At 42.0% G+C, this 21,454-nt stretch overlaps 1 protein-coding gene across 2 annotated transcripts in view; it reads right to left on the bottom strand.

Annotated features, from left to right (window-relative positions):
• LOC123759252 (leucine-rich repeat-containing G-protein coupled receptor 4-like) overlaps positions 1-21,454 on the bottom strand; it is a 105,682-nt gene that overhangs the window by 75,369 nt on the left and 8,859 nt on the right. The window contains exons 2-3 of one of the 2 annotated variants that reach the window (XM_069334956.1): positions 13,647-13,799; positions 7,620-7,743 (exon numbers count right to left, since the gene is read on the bottom strand). In XM_069334956.1, the coding sequence (XP_069191057.1) occupies positions 7,620-7,743; positions 13,647-13,799 (277 nt within the window). The remainder of the gene's footprint in view (positions 1-7,619; positions 7,744-13,646; positions 13,800-21,454) is intronic. The other variant, XM_069334957.1, reaches the window with a different exon arrangement.

Genomic DNA, 21,454 nt, shown 5'->3' with positions numbered 1-21,454 from the left:
CTATACGAAAGTGCGAGAATGGGTTGATCAAACTACAGTATTAACTACATATATTAGTATATATTGAGGAGGTTCCTTATCTTACTGTACAGCAGGCTTAGTCCACCAGGTATAACTAGGATGTAGACACCAAATTATCCTCGTTTGAGGCTAGCTTCCATCACCCAGTAACTGATGTATCAAGCCTTGCTTCCTCTTCTTGTTCCTGTCAAAGGGCGCTAGCTGTAAAGCCAGAATCCTAATATATGACAGCTATATCAGAGAAAACACTGTATATTAAATAATAAGGACCAAGGCTTAATTACCTTTTATTATGAGGCGGGTCGCATTCTAACCGATTCGCCCTTATCTACCTAACATTTAACTGGCCAGAAATTATTAGATAAACGGGTTTCGGTAGGACACTTTCCTTGATTATGTTGACAACGTGTTGATGATGGAAGACCACTACTCTGATCTCCATCACACTTCGTCCTAGAGAAATTATAGGAGACAAATTTGCTCCACTGCGCCTCTGGTTTTAACAAACATTGGCTGACCTCTTCCTCCTCACCACTGATGCCTTGGCACTTTGTCCAGATATCAGTAACTGATAGAAGGGTCACATTTACTCTATTTTGGTACTGATAATTAGGTTAATTCAAATAAGATGTTTTTATGATGGTAAAAATCCAAAGACTAATGTATTTAAGAATAATTCCCAACACAATAGCTGCTGAATTTATGATAGTATGTGGCAATGATATCCCGTTTTCTATTGACGGAAAATTTCACTACAAGCTACATTTTCTATGGGTTATTTTTGACCAGACCACACACTAGAAATTGAAGGGACGACGACGTTTCGGTCCGTCCTGGACCATTCTCAAGTCGATTGTCTATGGGTTCTATGGGTTAACTTGTGTATACAACGCAGCAATATTATCTGCCTGTTGAATGTAATATTATTAAGTAAAGGGTTATTCCCAGTGACTCATACTCATCCTCCATGTGGTCATCAATAATCTGTGCAGGAATGTTGTTACTTACAAAGGTAGTGAGGCCCCGTTTTCTTTCCCCAGCTTGAAGGGAAAACTTCTGATAACCGCTGAATCTTGGGTTGAAGTCATCACCCCATCAGTGTTTCTTGTAGCACTATGACGTCAGTTTGGTGTTCACCGACGTACTGTATGATGTCATTAATTCTATTGCGAACTCCATTGCAATTCCATTGTAGTATAGTAAGATGTTCTTCCCCGTTAGTATCCATTTTGAAGTTGTTTGCTAACAGATGCACTTTGAGCATTATGATGATGTTCCCTTTCGTTATTATGTATTCTGTGGTGACTGGTGTGTGCACTGGTGTTACTGTGTGCACCGGTGGTAGTGTGCTCTGGTGTTCCAGTGTGCACTGGTGTTACTGTATGCACTGGTGTTACTGTGTGTATCGGTGGTAGTGTGCTCTGGTGTTCCAGTGTGCACTGCTGTTACTGTGTGCACTGGTGTTACTGTGTGCACCGGTGGTAGTGTGCTCTGGTGTTCCAGTGTGCACTGGTGTTACTGGTTGTACTGTGTGAACTGATGTTATGGGATCATTGTTGCATCTGCTGTCATATACCATGACAGCTTGTGCTGCATCACCTTGTACCAGACTCTGGCATGTTGGCCCTTCACATGATGGACTCTGTTGTTGCAGGAGCTGGACGATTTGGTCCTGTGTCCTTTGGATTTGGTCAAGGGCGTTCCCAAGTTCTGTTTGCTTTTGCATTATTTCTTGGACGACTGGATGATTTCGTATCATATTATCAAGTATTTTTTTTATATGAGTCAGGGTGATGGCTTCTTGGGGGTCAGGAAGGGGGCTGGTTGGTGAGGTAGAGTGGGTGGTTGGTGTGATAGGAGGGGGATGTGGGGTAGTTGGGATGCAGTGGAAGGGTCTGGTTCTGAGGTAGGTGGGGGTGGGGGTGGGGGTTGTGGCGGTGGTGGTGTGGCGCCGTCAGCAGGAAGAGAAGTATGGGTGGGTGAGTTTGTGGGAGGGGCAAGATGTGGGTAGGCCTCAGGGGAGCGGTGCCAGGCTACACCATTTCCTCCCCAGGCTACAGTCACTGGACCACCCGCTCCCTGGGCTACATCCCCCCCCCTGGTCACTGGTTCACCTGTAGCCTGAGTTGACATTCGTGTTGGTCCCTGCCAATTAGGCTTCTTGCAGCAGTGCCGGTTCCATGCATGGTGGGGTTGCTGGCAATTAACGCATTTGGGTGTTACGGCGTTATTAACACTAAGCTTATCCAGACACAGTTTAGTGTCGTGAAAGCCGCTACAACACCCACATCTGTGGGTGTTGTAGCGGGTGTGTGTAGCGGGTGTGTTGTAGCGGGTGTGTTGTAGTATTGTTGTGGGTGTCTCTCTGATCACATTGCCAGATTCTGTGGTCCCACCGTTGACAGTTGCCACATAAGGATGGGCTGTCATTATATCGTTCCACTCTACAAGGCTTTATGCCTAGTAATGCTATAAGAGGGGGCAGTTCTCCCTTCCACATAGCGATTGCTTGATTTTTTGGCACTCCCCAGGTGCCATGTTGCGCTTGACCCAGATGATCTGGGCAAGTTCATTGATGTACTCAATAGGAGCATGGATACTGTAGTTCTTAATTATAATTCTGGTCCGTTTATTCTGCGAGTTTACTTCTAACAGTTTAAATCTCTTACCTTCATAGTCATGGTTATTGTTTGTGAAGAACTGCAAGGCTCTGGCCCCAAACACCCGCAAGACGACATTGCTACCAACAAATCTGCTTTCAATGCGGTGCTGGTCTCTATGGGTGCGGGCGGCGTTAATGATCCATCTGTACTTCTCTGCTGACCCCATATCCGTTGTAGGAGAGAAGATTAGGGTGTGCCACTCACCATCTTCAGCTGGTTGTTGTTATGGTCGGTGATGATGATGTTGCTGCTCTCGTTGTGGTTGTGTTTGGCCATGCTGTCGTTGTAGTTGCTGTTGCAATCGTTTCCTGTCCCGTTTCTTAGATGCTCTGCTCCTGGCTGTTTCGTGGCCGCCTTCATCTTCTGATGAATTGTCATTCCCGCCATCACTGTCGGTAGTCCTCGAGGGTAGAGCCTCACCCATGCCAGGGTGGAAGTTGTTGTTGTGGCCAGATGTGCTAGGCATACTCACTTGTGCGATTGCCTGCCTGTGTTGTTGTTGCTGCTGCTGCTGTAGTCGTCTTGTATGACTTCTGGTTTCCCTCTTCTATTGGCCTATGACTATGTAGTTGTCACGTGTATCAGTAAAGGCACCATACAGAACTGTATACATTAACTAGGCGGTGAGCTATCAGGTTCCTCATGTAAACAACACCAACCGCTCAGGGAGACCGCGACGTTAGGGAGGGAAGGCACAGGGGCTATAAGGCCCAGGTACCTGGGAGGGGACCCACACTGCTCCCCTCGTGGAACCTCTGTTACTGACACACCTTGCAATGTTTGTCTCAATTGCTGGCCAGACCACACTATTCACCACTCACTATTATCAATGGTCGATAACCACACTTTGGAATACCTGCTACTGTCTCAGCTTTGCTATTAGACACTCTAAAGGCTGGGCCATACAGCTAGGCCTATGTCACGAGGACGAGGGCACATCTCGACCATCCTGTCCCAGGGTTTTGGGTCAACTGAATGGCCTAGCTGTTATTGGTAATGAAAGAGCTGCTCCTTAAGGGGGCCTATCAGTTAGTTTTTTAAACTTTGTTCAATGTCAACAAATCTTTTTTGGTTAGTTGTATATGAAAAGTGCTGCAATTGCTCCGAGTTTCAGTATTGCAGCCTAAATAGAAAGGGAGATTTCTTTTCAACGACTTTTACACATTTTCAACCTCTAATAACAACCACAAGTTTTAAATGAAATCATTTCTACGACACTCTTCTATCACAATATCATATAATAAAGGTAGTGATTCAGCGGATTTCCCAAAATATGTTTAGTTTTACTAATACAAATAGTCAAAGTTCCCCCAAAAATTATGGAAATATATCATGTTTTATTAATATTATAAAATCAATATATCGAACTCGAATTTAGCTCGAATCAGATTGTAGAAACATAAGACTCTATATATAAGGTGTAAGTTTCATGTAAATTGAATAAAAAATGCAAGAGTTATAGGAACGTTTGTTACTTGAAAATATTTAAGTAAAAAATAAAGTCTCAGGTGCGGCCATCTGTGGTTGAGGTTGACATCAACCAATTTCCACCAAAATTGACACCCTTACAGATAGGCTTGCGTGCAGTCAGGTGTATAAGTTTCATGGAAATCTTCCGATAAACAAATAAGAAAAAACAATGAAAACCTTATTTTAGTTAAAAATTTTAGTTGAAAATTTTGTTTACAATTAAATTTTGGGGGGATAAAACTAATTATTAAATATTTTTATTATATGCTATTGCGATAGCTGAGAGTCATAGACATGATTTCAGTTGACACTTGTGTTTGATGTTAATTTTTTACTATTTTTGAAAATTGATGGCACATAATTCAGTATTTTTTATCCCTTCCTATTTATGCTACGATGCTGAGACTCGGACCAGATGAATCCCTTTTCGTATACAACTAGTCAAAAAAGTTTGATTGAAATCGAACTAATTTTCATTTATAGCATATTTTTGGCATATTTGGAACTGATGTCCCCTTAAACATCAGACTTTAGTATGCCACATGTGGACCATCTGGTCCTGTTAATAATGGCTGGCTCTGTTAATAGCGGCTGTTGGGGCAGCTAGAGCTTGTACGGCGTCTGTACAGTTTCTTTCAGTTGGCCAGCTCAACTGATGTCTCATGAATCACAAGCTTCTTGCCAATAAGTTTTATAGTAAAAACTGACAGTAGCATATAAAGTACAGGTGTGACACATGAAATTTGGATTGTCTAATATAATGAGACTAGGCTTACTTTGATGATTCCTCACTGTTTCATATTATTATTTCATTAACCACCTATTCATTATTAATAGTTATTGCCCAAAACTAATAACAGATATTTAGTATAGATGGATACTCAACACTTCCTGGTAGTGATGTTAAGGTTGCTGGGGCTGGATAAACCTTCCAGGAAGCCCTTGTTTACACTCTCTGTGGAGCTAAACTCCTTCCTTACAGCGTCCCGAGGATTAGTTCCAATTCTATGTTTATATTGACTTAGAGAGGAAGATTCTAGTTTTAATAATAACTAGCAGTACCCGGCTACGGGTTGCTGTGGCTCAGCAATGCATGTGCGTTGCTGAGCCACAGCAACCTTCCCCTGTCACCCAGTCCTCCCCACCATTCTCCATACCACCATCCCCTCGTCCCCCACCATCCCAAACTCCCCCGTCCCCTCGTCATCCCCACCATTCCCACTCCCTTGTCCGATGCCTTCCCAAATGGTCTGATTTTCCCATCAGAAAATTGGGAACATCAAGTGATCTGATGTTCCAATCACTGAAATATAAGAAAAACAGTTAAAAATGAAATGAAAATATGAAAAAATTAAAAAATAAACTATACACACGAAATGAACGGTATGGAAAACAATACAGCTCAATTCCAATGCAACTCACACAAAATAATTAAATCAAAATGAAAATAAATCAAAATCTATGAAAATTCAATTTATCAATGTAATCAGAAACATTGAAGTGGAATTGTAACATATTCAGTATAGCATGTGTGTTGCTCTTACATGCAACAGATGGTGCTGTTTTTCATGAAAAGCACAGTTTTACCTGTCACAGGTGTTGCATTTATACTTATACAGGCATCTATGCGGAAGTGCATAAATGAGCTCTTGAGATTTGAGGTTCTGGAAACCTCGCTCAGTGGATTTGAGCAGCCATCGTATTCTACCACTGTCGCAGAGGAATAGGTGCTCCTGGGAAGTTCAAAGTAGCCGAGTTTAGTGGGCAAAGAAGTGCCAAGTACTCGTGCGGCGATGCAGAGAGGGCAAGTTCTGGTGCCTTGCGAGTCCCGCCCTGGTATGACGTGCAGTGCTGTAGTGATTGGGTCACATCTATTGAAGTTCTGGAGGGAAGACACTGCATCCGGATACAAGAGAAAATGTCTCGTTGAAGGAGCGAGTGTGGACAGTGGCATGCTCAGTGACCATTGGTTGGACTAGCTTGAAAAACCTGAATCCAGGGATTAGGTACGGCAAAAACGTGATTTCTCCATGATGCCTGAGGACCTGTGACACGCAACCGGAACGCCGAGGAGCGACCTGAGGACCGTATACCTTCTACCATCGGAGGACAGACGTCGATAGACAGAAGTGATTAAGATAGCTCATTATTTCCCTTCCATTGCCCCTTGATGACTAGGCTTCGTAAGCCAAGAACATATATATATATATATATATATATATATATATATATATATATATATATATATATATATATATATATATATATATATATATATATATATATATATATATATATATATCATTAGTATATTTTGTATTATGTTAGTATTACAGTAGGCTGTAGGCCAGCCAGCATTTCTACTCCTGGAGAAGACAGCGTGGGATCGAGTGTGGCAGTTGGTGACCGAGAGGACGGCGCCAACGAAGCCGCCCCCCCCCCCCCACCCCCCTCGAGATGTTCTGAGTCCCTCATTTAAATTTGCCCAGCTGATCGAATTGCCAGAGGTGGCGAGAGGGGAGCTGCCAACGTTCTCCAGATCGATCATCTATTTCATATATTCACCCATGTGTTATTTCCATATATGCTTACTCACGTTTTCGTCAGTAAACCTCATATTATTTTACTGATGTGTTTGTGTGCACCCTCCATCTCTCTCTCTCTTTGAGCATTATATAAGTGATACTGTATGCACCACACTATGATCATTATTATTTATATTATGGAAAATATCTTTGTGACTGGGAATATTTGAGTACACTGATATTTATGAAAACGTACCCTAGGCTGGTAATACTGAATCAACACTGTTAGCATGGTAATATATCATTGTCTGGCCACACAGAGTTTAACTACTGAACTGCATTGCTGGGATGCAGAGCTACTAACCCAGCTGGCAACCTTATGAGTAGATGAGTGACATAGGAGTTTGACAGGCGACCTGTGATCCTTTTTCGAAGCACTAAGACCTCCTTCCGCCCACAAGATGACACGAGTGACTGTGGGCTGGCACACCCAGCACTAAACCCCCAAGATGACATGAGTGACTGTGGGCTGGCACACCCAGCACTAAACCCCCCAAGATGACATGAGTGACTGTGGGCTAGCACACCCAGCACTAACACCCCCTCCCCCAAGATGACAAGAGTGACTGTGGGCTGGCACACCCAGCACTAAACCCCCAAGATGACATGAGTGACTGTGGGCTGGCACACCCAGCACTAAACCCCCCAAGATGACATGAGTGACTGTGGGCTGGCACACCCAGCACTAAACCCCCCAAGATGACATGAGTGACTGTGGGCTGGCACACCCAGCACTAAACCCCCCAAGATGATATGAGTGACTGTGGGCTAGCACACCCAGCACTAACACCCCCTCCCCCAAGATGACAAGAGTGACTGTGGGCTGGCACACCCAGCATTAAGGCCCCCCCTCCCCCCCAAGATGTCATGAGTGACTCACTTGTCAGCGTCTCGGGAACAATGGCAGTTATGGTGTTGTGCTTCAGTGAGAGAGTTCGCAGGTTGGTCAAGCCCACCAGACTCTCGGACGTCACCTCTGATATGTCGTTGTAGTCCAGGAAGATCTGTACACACATTGGAAGTCCTCTATTGACTCACTGGCAAAAGTTAGAACTTCCTGTAGGAATCTAAATAGGAAGGCACATATGTAAAACCAGTTATAGAGTGTGTATTCACATCGTGAAGACCTCACCCCAAAAAGCATGTAAGAAAACTGGAAATGGTGTACATATTTTTACATAGCTACGTCCAAGAATTGCGAATGATTGGGCATGATAAAAGACTGAAAGATATGCACCTAATGTTGCTAAACAAGAAAGGGGAGAAGAGACATGTTAGAAATATATACAATATTTAATACTGACATTTTAAAACAAGCAAATGTCAGAAGAACAAGAGGACAAAACAAGAGGACAAAGAGACACACATGAACAATATATATATATATATATTTGCATAAGGAGAAAAGGGAAATTGGAGTGAACTAAAAGAGCAGGTTGACGGACCAAACCATTCAAAAATTCAAAAATAGATATAAATAGAAAAATTATAGTTATAGTTTTCGTAATTAATTTGGAATCGTAAGTAACCATGATCAGTCGCATTGTGTTCGATTAGGGCACGGTCCAAACCCAAGTGCTCGATTATACAGGCACATATATGTGAGTTAACTACTCAGGTTCATTGCTAGCACAGGAAAATATGCACATTTTCTACTTCCACACCACTCTACATCTGCCTCTGTACTTCCACACCACTCTACATCTGCCTCACTATTTCCACACCACTCTACATCTGCCTCACTACTTCCACACCACTCTACATCTGCCTCACTACTTCCACACCACTCTACATCTGCCTCACTACTTCCACACCACTCTACATCTGCCTCACTACTTCCACACCACTCTACATCTGCCTCACTACTTCCACACCACTCTACATCTGCCTCACTACTTCCACACCACTCTACATCTGCCTCACTACTTCCACACCACTCGATATCTGTCTTACTACTTCCACACTACTCGACATCTCCGCCTCTACTTCCACACCACTCTAGTTCTATCCCTTCCAGACCACCACAGGAAGGTCAGTACACACACACACACACACACACACACACAGTGACTTGCCACCACAAGAAGGTCAGTACACACACACACACACCGTCACTTACCACCACAAGAAGGTCAGTACACACACACACACCGTCACTTACCACCACAAGAAGGTCAGTACACACACACACACACACCGTCACTTACCACCACAAGAAGGTCAGTACACACACACACACCGTCACTTACCACCACAAGAAGGTCAGTACACACACACACACCGTCACTTACCACCACAAGAAGGTCAGTACACACACACACACCGTCACTTACCACCACAAGAAGGTCAGTACACACACACACACCGTCACTTACCACCACAAGAAGGTCAGTACACACACACACACACCGTCACTTACCACCACAAGAAGGTCAGTACACACACACACACACACCGTCACTTACCACCACAAGAAGGTCTGTACACACACACACACACACACACACACACACACACACACACACACACAGTAGGGGCCTCGTAGCCTGGTGGATAGCGCGCAGGACTCGTAATTCTGTGGCGCCGCTTCGATTCCCGCACGAGGCAGAAACAAATGGGCAAAGTTTCTTTCACCTTGAATGCCCCTGTTACCTAGCTGTAAATAGGTACCTGGGAGTTAGTCAGCTGTCGCGGGCTGCTTCCTGTGTGTGTGTGTGTGTGTGTGTGTGTGTGTGTGTGTGTGTGTGTGTGTGTGTGTGTGTGTGTGTGTGGTATAGAAAAAAATAGTTTGTAAAAAGATGATTGACAGTTGAGAGGCTGGCCGAAAGAGCAAAGCTCAACCCTCGCAAACACAACTTGGTGAACACAACATGGTGAATAGACACACACACACACACACACACAGTCAAGTGATGTGGTGGAGGCTGACTCCATACACAGTTTCAAGTGTAGATATGATAGAGCCCAATAGGCTCAGGAATCTGTACACCTGTTGATTGACGGTTGAGAGGCGGGACCAAAGATCCAGAGCTCAACCCCCGCAAGCACAACTAGGTGAGTATACACACACACACACACACACACACACACACACACACACACACACACACACACACAAAATGTCAGGAAGCTGTAAACATGTTTGTCCCAGCCCGACAGGAAAAAACAGAGAAGCAAAGGAAGAATCCGTGGTTTAATATGGAATATATGAAAGCAAAGGAGCTGAACAAAAGGGTATGGAGGAACTTCCGTAATAACAGAACACCAGAAAGTAGAGAGAGATACCAGAGAACCAGGAACGAGTATGTTAGTGTGAGAAGAGCAGCTGAGAAAAGGTATGAAAATGATATAGCTAATAAAGCCAAGACCGAACCAAAGCTACTACACAGTCATATCAGGAGGAAGACAACAGTGAAGGAACAGGTGATGAAACTTAGGGTGGGCGAGGACAGGTACACAGAGAATGACAAAGAGGTGTGTGAAGAACTCAACAAAGGGTTCCAGGAGGTCTTTACAATAGAACAGGGAGATGTCGCGGCACTAGGAGAGGTGGCAGCAAACCAGGTGACCTTGGAAAGGTTCGAAATTACAAGAGATGAGGTCAAGAAGCACCTATTGGAGCTGGATGTGAGAAAAGCTGTTGGGCCGGATAGAATCTCACCATGGGTATTGAAAGAGTGTGCAGGAGCACTTTGCTTGCCACTCTCCATAGTGTGTAGTAGGTCACTGGAAACAGGAAACATACCAGAAATATGGAAGACTGCTAATGTAGTACCAATACACAAAAAGGGTGACAGACAAGAGGCACTGAACTACAGGCCAGTGTCCTTAACATGTATAACATGCAAGGTGATGGAGAAGATTGTGAGAATAAACCTAGTAACACATCTGGAGAGAAGAGACTTCGTGACAACCCATCAACATGGGTTCAGGGAGGGTAAATCTTGCCTTACAGGCTTGATAGAATTCTACGATCAGGTGACAAAGATTAAGCAAGAAAGAGATGGATGGGCGGACTGCATTTTTTTGGACTGTCGGAAAGCCTTTGACACAGTAAAGTTGGGTCAGGACCAAAGAGCCAAAGCTCAACCCCCGCAAGCCCAATTAGATGAGTACAGCACCCCATAAAAGATTGATGCATAAGCTGGAGAAACAGGCAGGAGTAACTGGTAGGGCGCTCCAGTGGATAAGGGAATACCTAAGCAATAGGAAGCAGAGAGTTACAGTGAGGGGTGAGACCTCAGAATGGCGTGAAGTCACCAGTGGAGTTCCACAGGTCTATGTGCTTGGACCTATCCTGTTTCTGATAGGTCTCCTGTTTCTGTAAATGATCTCCCAAAGGGTACAGACTCATTCCTCTCAATGTTTGCTGACGACGCCAAAATTATGAAAAGGATTAAGACAGAGGAGGACAGCTTGAGGCTTCAAGAAGACCTGGACAAGCTGCAGGAATGGTCGAACATATGGCTGTTAGAGTTTAACCCAAGCAAATGTAATGTAATGAAGATAGGGGTAGGAAGCAGGAGACCAGATACAAGGTATCATTTGGGAGAGGAGATACTTCAAGAGTCAGAGAGAGAGAAAGACCTGGGGGTTGATATCACGCCAGACCTGTCCCCTGAAGCTCATATGAAGAGGATAACATCAGCAGCATATGCCAGGTTGGCTAACATAAGAACAGCCTTTAGAAACTTGTGTAAGGAATCTTTCAGAACATTATATACCACATATGTCAGACCAATCCTGGAGTATGCGGCTCCAGCATGGAGTCCATATGTAGTCAAGCATAAGGGGGCATATCAATGTAAAATTAAAAGTGGTTCAATTTGCTTATAAAAATTTTTATGAAATGGTTATAGAAAGGGCTGCAGCTGGTCCAAGTTTCATCATCACACAATAAACAGAAAAGGAGAAAAAAAATAAACAACGAATTATGCAACGAATTTTCAAATAGTTTCAGGGAACACATGTGTCACCTAAAATCATTTCTATAACACTCAGATATTAAATTAAGCACCTAATAAAGGATTCTAGTGATCAGTTTTATCAAAAAAGTGTTTAGTGCAATAATATAATTTTTCAAAGTTACCCTTCTAAAAAAATATGCAATATATGATATTTATAAATTTTTATAAAATCAACAAATAGACTTTGGACTAAAATGTCTACTAGATTCTATAGAAGCACAAACGCTACATATAAGGTGTAATTTGCATGTAAATTGATTAATAAATTGAAAGCTCTGAAGTAATTTGAAGGTGTAAATTACTTTCCAGAGTAAAATAAAGATCCAAGTTCGGCCACCTGTAGCTGAGCTTGACTTCGACAGATTTCGTTCATAATTGGCACCCTTGCAGATAGGCATCCATTGAGCAAGGTGTGCAAGTTTCATGGAAATCCCTTGATAACAAACGAGAAAAAAATATTGGCCAAATAAAAAAAAAAAAAAAAAAAAAAAAAGAAAAAAAAAATTTAAATATAAATATATTGCACATACATATTACAATTATTACAAGAGTTTGTACTTCTACAGCACATAGTAGACATTTTAGTTGACACATGTGTTCCCTGAGATTATTTGAGAATGTTGAACATTCGTTGCATAATAAGTTGTGTATTTTTTTTCTCCTTTTCTGTTTAGGGTGTGATGGTGAAACTTGGACCAGTTGCAGCCCTTTCTATAACCATTTCATAAAAAAAATTACAAGCAAATTGAACAACTTTTAATTTATAACGATTTAGAATGATATGCCCCCTTAAGACTAAACTGGAAAAGGTTGAAAGGTTTGCCACCAGACTAGTACCCGAGCTGAGAGGTATGAGCTACGAGGAGAGACTACGGGAATTAAACCTCACTTCGTTGGAAGACAGAAGAGTTAGGGGGGACATGATCACCACATTCAAGATTCTCAAGGGAATCGACAGGGTTGATAAAGACAGGCTATTTAACACAAGGGGCACACGCACTAGGGGACACAGGTGGAAACTGAGTCCCCAAATGAGTCACAGAAATATTAGAAAGAACTTTTTTAGTGTCAGAGTGGTGGACAAATGGAATGCATTAGGAAGTAATGTGGTGGAGGCTGACTCCATACACAGTTTCAAGTGTAGATATGATAGAGCCCAAGAGGCTCAGGAACCTGTACACCTGTTGATTCACGGCTGAGAGGCGGGACCAAAGAGCCAGAGCTCAACCCCCGCAAGCACAACTAGGTGAGTACACACACGCGCGCGCACACAGTCACTTGCTACAACAGGAATATCAGTACACACACTCGCACAGTCACTTGCCTCCACAAGGAAGTCTGTACAGAGACAGCTGAACACTCACTCCTGCACCAACAAACAAAATGTACACACCTGTGGATATAACATTCATGTGTAGCGTTCAGCAGGAGGTGGGGCGGACGTGAGGCCATGAGTGACGTACTCACCTGAGTAACATCTGGGTGTAGTGTCCAGCAGGAGGTGGGGACGGAGGTGAGGCCATGAGTGACGTACTCACCTGTGTAACATCTGGGTGTAGCGTCCAGCAGGAGGTGGGGACGGACGTGAGTGACGTACTCACCTGTGTAACATCTGGGTGTAGCGTCCAGCAGGAGGTGGGGACGGTCGTGAGTGACGTACTCGCCTGTGTAACATTTGGGTGTAGCGTCCAGCAGGAGGTGGGGACGGACGTGAGTGACGTACTCACCTGTGTAACATCTGGGTGTAGCGTCCAGCAGGAGGTGGGGACGGAGGTGAGGCCATGAGTGACGTACTCACCTGTGTAACATCTGGGTGTAGCGTCCAGCAGGAGGTGGGGACGGAGGTGAGGCCATGAGTGACGTACTCACCTGTGTAACATCTGGGTGTAGCGTCCAGCAGGAGGTGGGGACGGAGGTGAGGCCATGAGTGACGTACTCACCTGTGTAACATCTGGGTGTAGCGTCCAGCAGGAGGTGGGGACGGAGGTGAGGCCGTGAGTGACGTACTCACAGTCCCAGCGGTACCCACCAGCGCCAGGGTATACGGGGTCAGCCGCCAGGTACTGACAAGGACACTCCTCCCCACACACTCGCTGAGGGAAAGGACTCTTTACAACTTCCATTCACGATATTTAATTTTGTTTGGGGCTATCCTCAGGACTATAATGCATATTTATATAAGTACAAACCATATATTTTCATAAGTACTCTGTTGTGAGGTTCATTGTGTTGGAGAGTGTACATTCGATTGGAAAGTACAATTGTCATGTCCAATTGGTGAGAATGTCACTAAAGTACATGTCCAACATATTTGAGTCAGTTCACAGTAGGATTGTGACACTGTGTACTTTGACTTTATCGTAGCTTTTGATTCCGCGCCTCACGAACGAATGATTAGATTAACACGATAGAGATCATGGAATTGGGGGTGATATCTAAGGTTGGCTACGCCCATGGTTATTTCAAAGCAATCAGTAAAAATGGAGGAAAGTGAGAGAACAAATCATTATAGGTAGTGTTCTGTGAGCCCCAGGTGGGCTTGGGCGTTCTGCAGGAGCGCAAGAGAGAGCGTAGTAAATTTTGAAAAGTGTATAATCTTTTTAACTTTGTCAGCTCAATTCTCGTCCTAAGATATTAAATTTGTATCAATGTGTTCGCAATAGAATTTTCTATAGGACTAAATGCATATAAACTCCAAGAGCCCGGCTTACCATCCGCAACTAACAGAGAAAGTTACGCGGGAGCACACAAGAGTGATAAAATGTTTACACTCTTTTCAGTTTTGTCAACTCAATTCTCGTCCTAGGTCTTTCATTTTGGTATCAATGTGTTCGCAATAGAATTCCTAACAGGCCTATATGCATATAATATCAAAAACAGCAGCGATCTCTACCCGCCGACATGATGAAAACAGGCCGCGGTTACCAGAAAGAGAGAGCTGCGCCACCCCAAGGTGCTTCTCATATTGAAAAGTGTATAATCTTTTCAACTTTGTCATCTCAATTCTCGTCCTAGGTTTTTCAATTTGGTATCATTGTGTTTGCAATAGAATTCTCTACAGGACTAAATGCATATAAAGCCCAAAAGCCCGGCGAGAAAGTGACAGCGTGTTACCCGGGAGCGAGCCAGAGCAATAAATGTGTACACTCTCTTCACTTTGGACATCTCAATTCTCGTCAAAAGTCTTTCATTTTGGTATCATTGTCTTCGCAATAGAATTCCCTATAAGAGTATGCAAATATAAAGTTCAAAAGCCCGGCGTACCATCCACAATAAGCAGGGAAAGTGACTGAGCGTTACCCCTGTGAGCGCTAATAAAGAGCAATAAAATGGGTATACTGTTTTAAACTTTGTTACCTCAATTCTGGTCCTAGGACTTTCATTTTGGTATCAATGTATTCGCAATGATATTCCCTACAAGAGTATATGCATATAATGTCCAAAACTGCAGCAAGACCTTCCCGAAAAAAATGCTACTGTTGCCGCACTGAGGACTCAATGCTGAGTCCTCGCTGGATTTCCCCCTATTTTACGGAGGACTCAATGCTGAGTCGTCGCCGGCGAAAGTGATATCAAGGGTGGCTAAACTGCGTCTCGCCTAACCTCATGCGGCTGTTTGACCTTAATATGAAGCTCGTGAAAAATTCTAGAGAATTTGAATATTCCAGAAATTTCGACCCGAATCCAGAGCTAGAAACGTGCAGGTATAAAGAGTTGTGATACCTACAGAAGGGAGTTCAGAATAACTACTGACGTTGAACTGTGCAGACTTGGCTGGTACACGTCATATATACGACTTATTAAAAGTGATTGTGAAAACCGCGTGAAGGAAGATGGCATCAACAAATTGTAAGAAACGAAAATAGAAAGATGGAAACATACATTTTCAGCCAAAGTGAGAAGGAAGGATGGAATTGTCAAGGGAAAGCGCCAAGCCCTTACGACTTTGTTTGCATTCACAGCATAATGAGGTAAACCTTTGTGCCTTCTCGGCCAAGGGATTCTTCTTTCATTTCAAAGCCAGTAACTTGAAACCCCACTTTAAAACTAATCACAAAAACTTTGTGAATGATTACTCACCTAAATCAGATTTAGGGAAAAATAAATTAAATTAGTTAAAATCATCAATAAATACCTAGCAGACACTGTTGAAGTTATTCAGTAAGGAAGCCTCGGCACTTAATTATCTGAGTTTTATCATTTGGAGCGCTTATACTAAACAAGTTGGGCCACCTCTGTAATATATAAATAAACATTATTTAGCTCCAGGATTGAGAAGTAAGATTTGGGAATTTGCAGACGATACAAAAATTGGCCAGTAATTAAATTTAGATGACTCAAAATCAATTCAAGATGATCTAGAAAAGCTTTCGAAATGATTGAATGATTGGTAGATGCAGTTTATTGCTTTAAATGTAGGGTTCTTTGGTATGATAATAATAGTTACAAAATATCAGCTGGCGACTGTTGAAATTGTGAAGGCTGAATGAAAAAATGATGTAGGGTTCATAACTAGTAGAAATTTTTAGCCAAAAAAATGCATAAACATTTTATATAAGGTAAATCTAAGATACTGAGATTTATTTGTATAAATTTTGGCTGCAAAATAATTAATATTATTCTTCAACAGTACCTGGGTCATGTTAGGCCCCATTTAGGTTACGGAGTTCTGTCTTGGTCGCTATACTATAGAATAGACATATTCACTTAAATACGTTCCGATGACAAAGTTAATCTTAGGAATTAGAAATCCTTCATATGAAGAAAGATTGAGAAAGCTCTTATTCGCTCGAGAAGACCTTTCATTCTTAAGAAAGGAGAAGATTTGTGACATGACTGAAGTGTACAAGTGGATGAATGGGCATAACCAAGGGTATAATGAGAAAATCCACTAGGGCTGTGAGGCGGTGCAAACCTACGACCTTAGCATTGCCAGTCGCCAACCCGTCCTTGAATCAAGTTCATTCCATCGAGCGGTTGACCCCAAACACGCATTCATAAAATTTTAAATGCTGTTCATTCAAAACATTAATTGTCTTAAATATAAATTAATAATATAATATACTAGCTGTACCCAGCCATGCGTTGCTGTGGCTCAGCCACAGCAACCTTTCCCTGTCTCCCAGTCCTCCCCACCATTCCCCTCCCCCGTCCCCTCGTCCTCCCAGTTATTCCTCACTTCTCCATCCTCTCGTCCTCCCAACCATTCCCCACTACCCCGTCACCTCGTCCTCCCCCGTCCCTTTGTCCTCCCCCAACCTCCCCCACTAAGTCGTCCCCTAGTCCTCCTAACCAATCCTCACTCCTCCATCCCCTCGTCCTCTAAATATTTGTCTGGACATAACATGACAGTTTATACCCAGATTTAAGAGAGTGACTTGGTTCTCAGTGAGGTTGATTCCAGCAAACCTTGCTGGAATCAACCTCACTGAGGACCAAATCACTCTCTTAAATCTGTGTATAAACTGTCACGTTATGTCTAGACCCAGTGAGATAGCCCGGTAAGTCGAGTTGGAGATCCTATTGGACGACATATTCGACCTCGAGACGCAAAAGAAGGTTACCACTAAAGACACCTTGCAAGCGGAACTTATTGCAGAAGGAGGAAAGACTCGAGGTAACTACAAAAGCACCATACTGTCCCCCGAGCTTAAAACGGTATCTAAGAGCCTTCGTGAGAACAAGGTGTCGTCAGGAGAGGTGACAAGTCGCCAACATACGCTATTCTTAAAACAGACGAATATCTGACAAAAATGAACCTCATACTCTTCTACCAAACTTAATTCCACAGGGTAACAAAGGACACTACAGCCGATTTGAAAATGAAGGTAAACAGATTGATTGAGGCAGTGAATGCCAAGAAATCCGGACTCCACCTGCCAGAGGGTATTGGGAAATAAAAACCTGGTTATGCGTATGGGAATGTCAAGACACACAAGCGTGGAAACCCACTTCGGCCAATCACCAGCCAGATACCCACATCCACATACAGACTGGCTAAGCGACTCAACTGCTCGCTGTCCCTTTATGTACCCTATGCTTTTAGCCTAAAGTCTCCAAAGGAATTTGTTGAATTACTGCAGTGAGCATGGGCCATGGGGATAAGAGCCTCGTTGGATGTAGAGTCACTGTTTACCAACGTACCTGTGGATGAAACTATCGGGATGATAGTGGATAGAGTGTATCGTGATCCGACTTGTACTTCTCTTGACATACCAGAAAACATACTAATGAAGCTACTCTAAGCCTGTACTAAACAGGGACCATTCTTGAGCCCAGATGGGCACATGTATAAGCAAGTAGATGGGGTCGCCATGGATTCTCCCCTAGGTGTCCTATTTGCGAACTTCTACATGGGTACCATCGAGCGGAGGGTCTTAGTTGACATGGACTTGAAACCCGCCATATACTGCAGGTATGTTGACGACATTCTTATGCAGGTACCTAATGTCAGACGTCTGCAGTAGCTGAAGGAGACATTCGAGCAGAATTCTGTGTTGAGTTTCACGTACCAGATGGAGAATGATGGGAAGCTGTCTTTTCTAGATGTAACAGTCGTACTACGCTAGATGTAACATATATATATATATATATATATATATATATATATATATATATATATATATATATATATATATATATATATATATATATATATATATATGTCGTACCTAGTAGCCAGAACGCACTTCTCAGCCTATTATGCAAGGCCCGATTTGCCTAATAAGCCAAGTTTTCATGAATTAATTGTTTTTCGACTACCTAACCTACCTAACCTAACCTAACTTTTTCTGCTACCTAACCTAACCTAACCTATAAAGATTGGTTAGGTTAGGTTAGGTAGGGTTGGTTAGGTTCGGTCATATATCTACGTTAATATTAACTCCAATAACAAACAAATTGACCTCATACAAAATGAAATAGGTAGCTTTATCATTTCATCATTTCATAAGAAAAAAATTAGAGAAAATCTATTAATTCAAGAAAACTTGGCATATTAGGCAAATCGGGCCTTGCATAACAGGCCGAGTACGACGTTCTGGCTACTAGGTACAACATATATATATATATATATATATATATATATATATATATATATATATATATATATATATATATATATATATATATATATACATATATATATACATATATATATATATATATATATATATATATATATATATATATATATGACAATAAGAACATAAGAAGAACATAAGAACAAAGGTAACTGCAGAAGGCCTATTGGCCCATACGAGGCAGCTCCTATTCTATAACCACCCAATCCCACTCATATACTTGTCCAACCCGTGCTTGAAACAATCGAGGGACCCCACCTCCACAATGTTACGCGGCAATTGGTTCCACAAATCAACAACCCTGTTACTGAACCAGTATTTACCCAAGTCTTTCCTAAATCTAAACTTATCCAATTTATACCCATTGTTTCGTGTTCTGTCCTGTGTTGATACTTTTAATACCCTATTAATATCCCCCCGGTTATGTCCATTCATCCACTTGTAAACCTCTATCATGTCACCCCTAACTCTTCGCCTTTCCAGTGAATGCAACTTAAGCTTTGTTAATCTTTCTTCATATGAAAGATTTCTAATTTGGGGAATTAACTTAGTCATCCTACGCTGGACACGTTCAAGTGAATTTATATCCATTCTATAATATGGCGACCAAAACTGAACTGCATAATCTAAATGGGGCCTAACAAGAGCAAGATATAGCTTGAGAACCACACCAGGTGTCTTGTTACTAACGCTGCGATTAATAAATCCAAGTGTCCGATTTGCCTTATTACGAACATTTATGCATTGATCCTTTTGTTTTAAATTCTTACTAATCATAACTCCCAGATCCCTTTCGCAATCCGACTTCGCAATCACAACACCATCTAGCTCGTATCTTGTAACTCTATCATCATTACCTAACCTCAGAACTTTACATTTATCAGCATTAAACTGCATCTGCCAATCCTTTGACCATTTCAAAACCCTATCTAGATCAACTTGAAGTGATAGTGAGTCCTCCTCCGAATTAATTTCCCTACCGATTTTCGTATCATCGGCAAATTTGCAAATGTTGCTACTCAAACCTGAATCTAAATCATTTATATATATTATAAACAACAGAGGTCCCAGGACAGAGTCTTGAGGCACTCCACTTACAACATTTTCCCACTCTGACTTGATTCCATTTATACTAACTCTCTGTTTCCTTTGGTATAGCCATGCCCTAATCCAGTTTAATATAGCACCCCCAATACCATGAGACTCTATCTTTTTAATCAGTCTTTCATGTGGCACTGTATCAAAAGCTTTGCTAAAGTCAAGGTATACAACATCGCAATCCTTACCACTATCAACTGCCTCAACAATGCTAGAATAAAAAGATAACAAATTTGTTAAACATGAACGGCCATTTATAAAACCATGTTGCGACTCAATTATTAATTTATGTTTTTCAAGATGAAGACGAATTTTATTTGCTATTATAGATTCGAGTAACTTTCCCACAATAGACGTTAGGCTAATTGGTCGATAGTTAGACGCAAGTGATCTATCTCCTTTCTTAAAAACTGGTATCACATTAGCAACTTTCCAAAACTCTGGCACTCTGCCTGACTCTATTGATTTATTAAATATGGTTGACAGTGGGTCACAAAGCTCCTCTTTGCATTCTTTAAGCACCCTGGCAAACACTTCATCCGGCCCTGGGGATTTGTTTGGTTTGAGTTTTACTATTTGTTTAAGAACATCCTCCCTGGTAACTGCTAAACTCGTCAACCTGTCCTCGTCCCCACCCACATAGATTTGTTCGGCTGAAGGCATATTGTTAAGTTCCTCTTTAGTAAATACAGATACAAAATATTTATTAAAAATACTACTCATCTCTTCATCACTATCTGTTATTTGACCTGTCTCAGTTTTTAATGGACCTATCCTTTCCCTAGTCTTAGTACGATATAACTGAAAAAACCCTTTAGGATTTGTCTTTGCTTGCCCTGCTATGCGAACTTCATAGTTTCTTTTTGCTTTCCTTATCTCTTTTTTAACATTTCTAACCAGTTGTACGAATTCCTGTTCTAAAGTGACCTCCCCATTTTTAATCCTTTTGTACCAAGCTCTCTTTTTACCTATAAGGTTCTTCAAATTCTTTGTTATCCACTTTGGGTCATTAGTATTCGATCTATTCAATTTGTATGGTATACTACGTTCCTGTGCTTTGTTTAGAATATTCTTAAATAAGTTATATATTGAATCCACATCGAAATCCCCATTTAAGTCACCTATCGCTGGGTTCATGTCTCGCTCCAAGACCGGCCCACACCCCATACCCAAGACTTTCCAATCAATTTGACCCAAAAAATTTCTTAGGCTATTAAAATCAGCTTTTCGAAAATCTGGCACTTTAACAGAATTTTCTCCTACTGGTCTATTCCATTCTATGCGAAATCTGATTTCTTTGTGATCACTGCTCCCTAGCTCACTCCCTATTTCGATGTCATTAATTTGCGTTTCCCTGTTAGTTAACACTAAATCTAAAATATTATTTTCCCGTGTTGGTTCCTTAATGTGTTGCGTAAGAAAGCAATCGTCAATTAATTCTAGAAAATCTTCTGCTTCACTATTCCCTGTTTTGTTCAACCCGTTTATTCCGCTAAAATTAAAGTCACCCATGACATAAATACTGTTAGATCTAGATGCTCTAGATATTTCATCCCATAGATGCTTTG

This window comes from Procambarus clarkii, chromosome 32, assembly GCF_040958095.1.
Source record: "Procambarus clarkii isolate CNS0578487 chromosome 32, FALCON_Pclarkii_2.0, whole genome shotgun sequence".
NCBI lineage: Eukaryota > Metazoa > Arthropoda > Malacostraca > Decapoda > Cambaridae > Procambarus > Procambarus clarkii.
The sequence above is the reverse complement of the archived record's forward strand: the minus strand, read 5'-3'. Positions and strand labels throughout refer to the sequence as shown.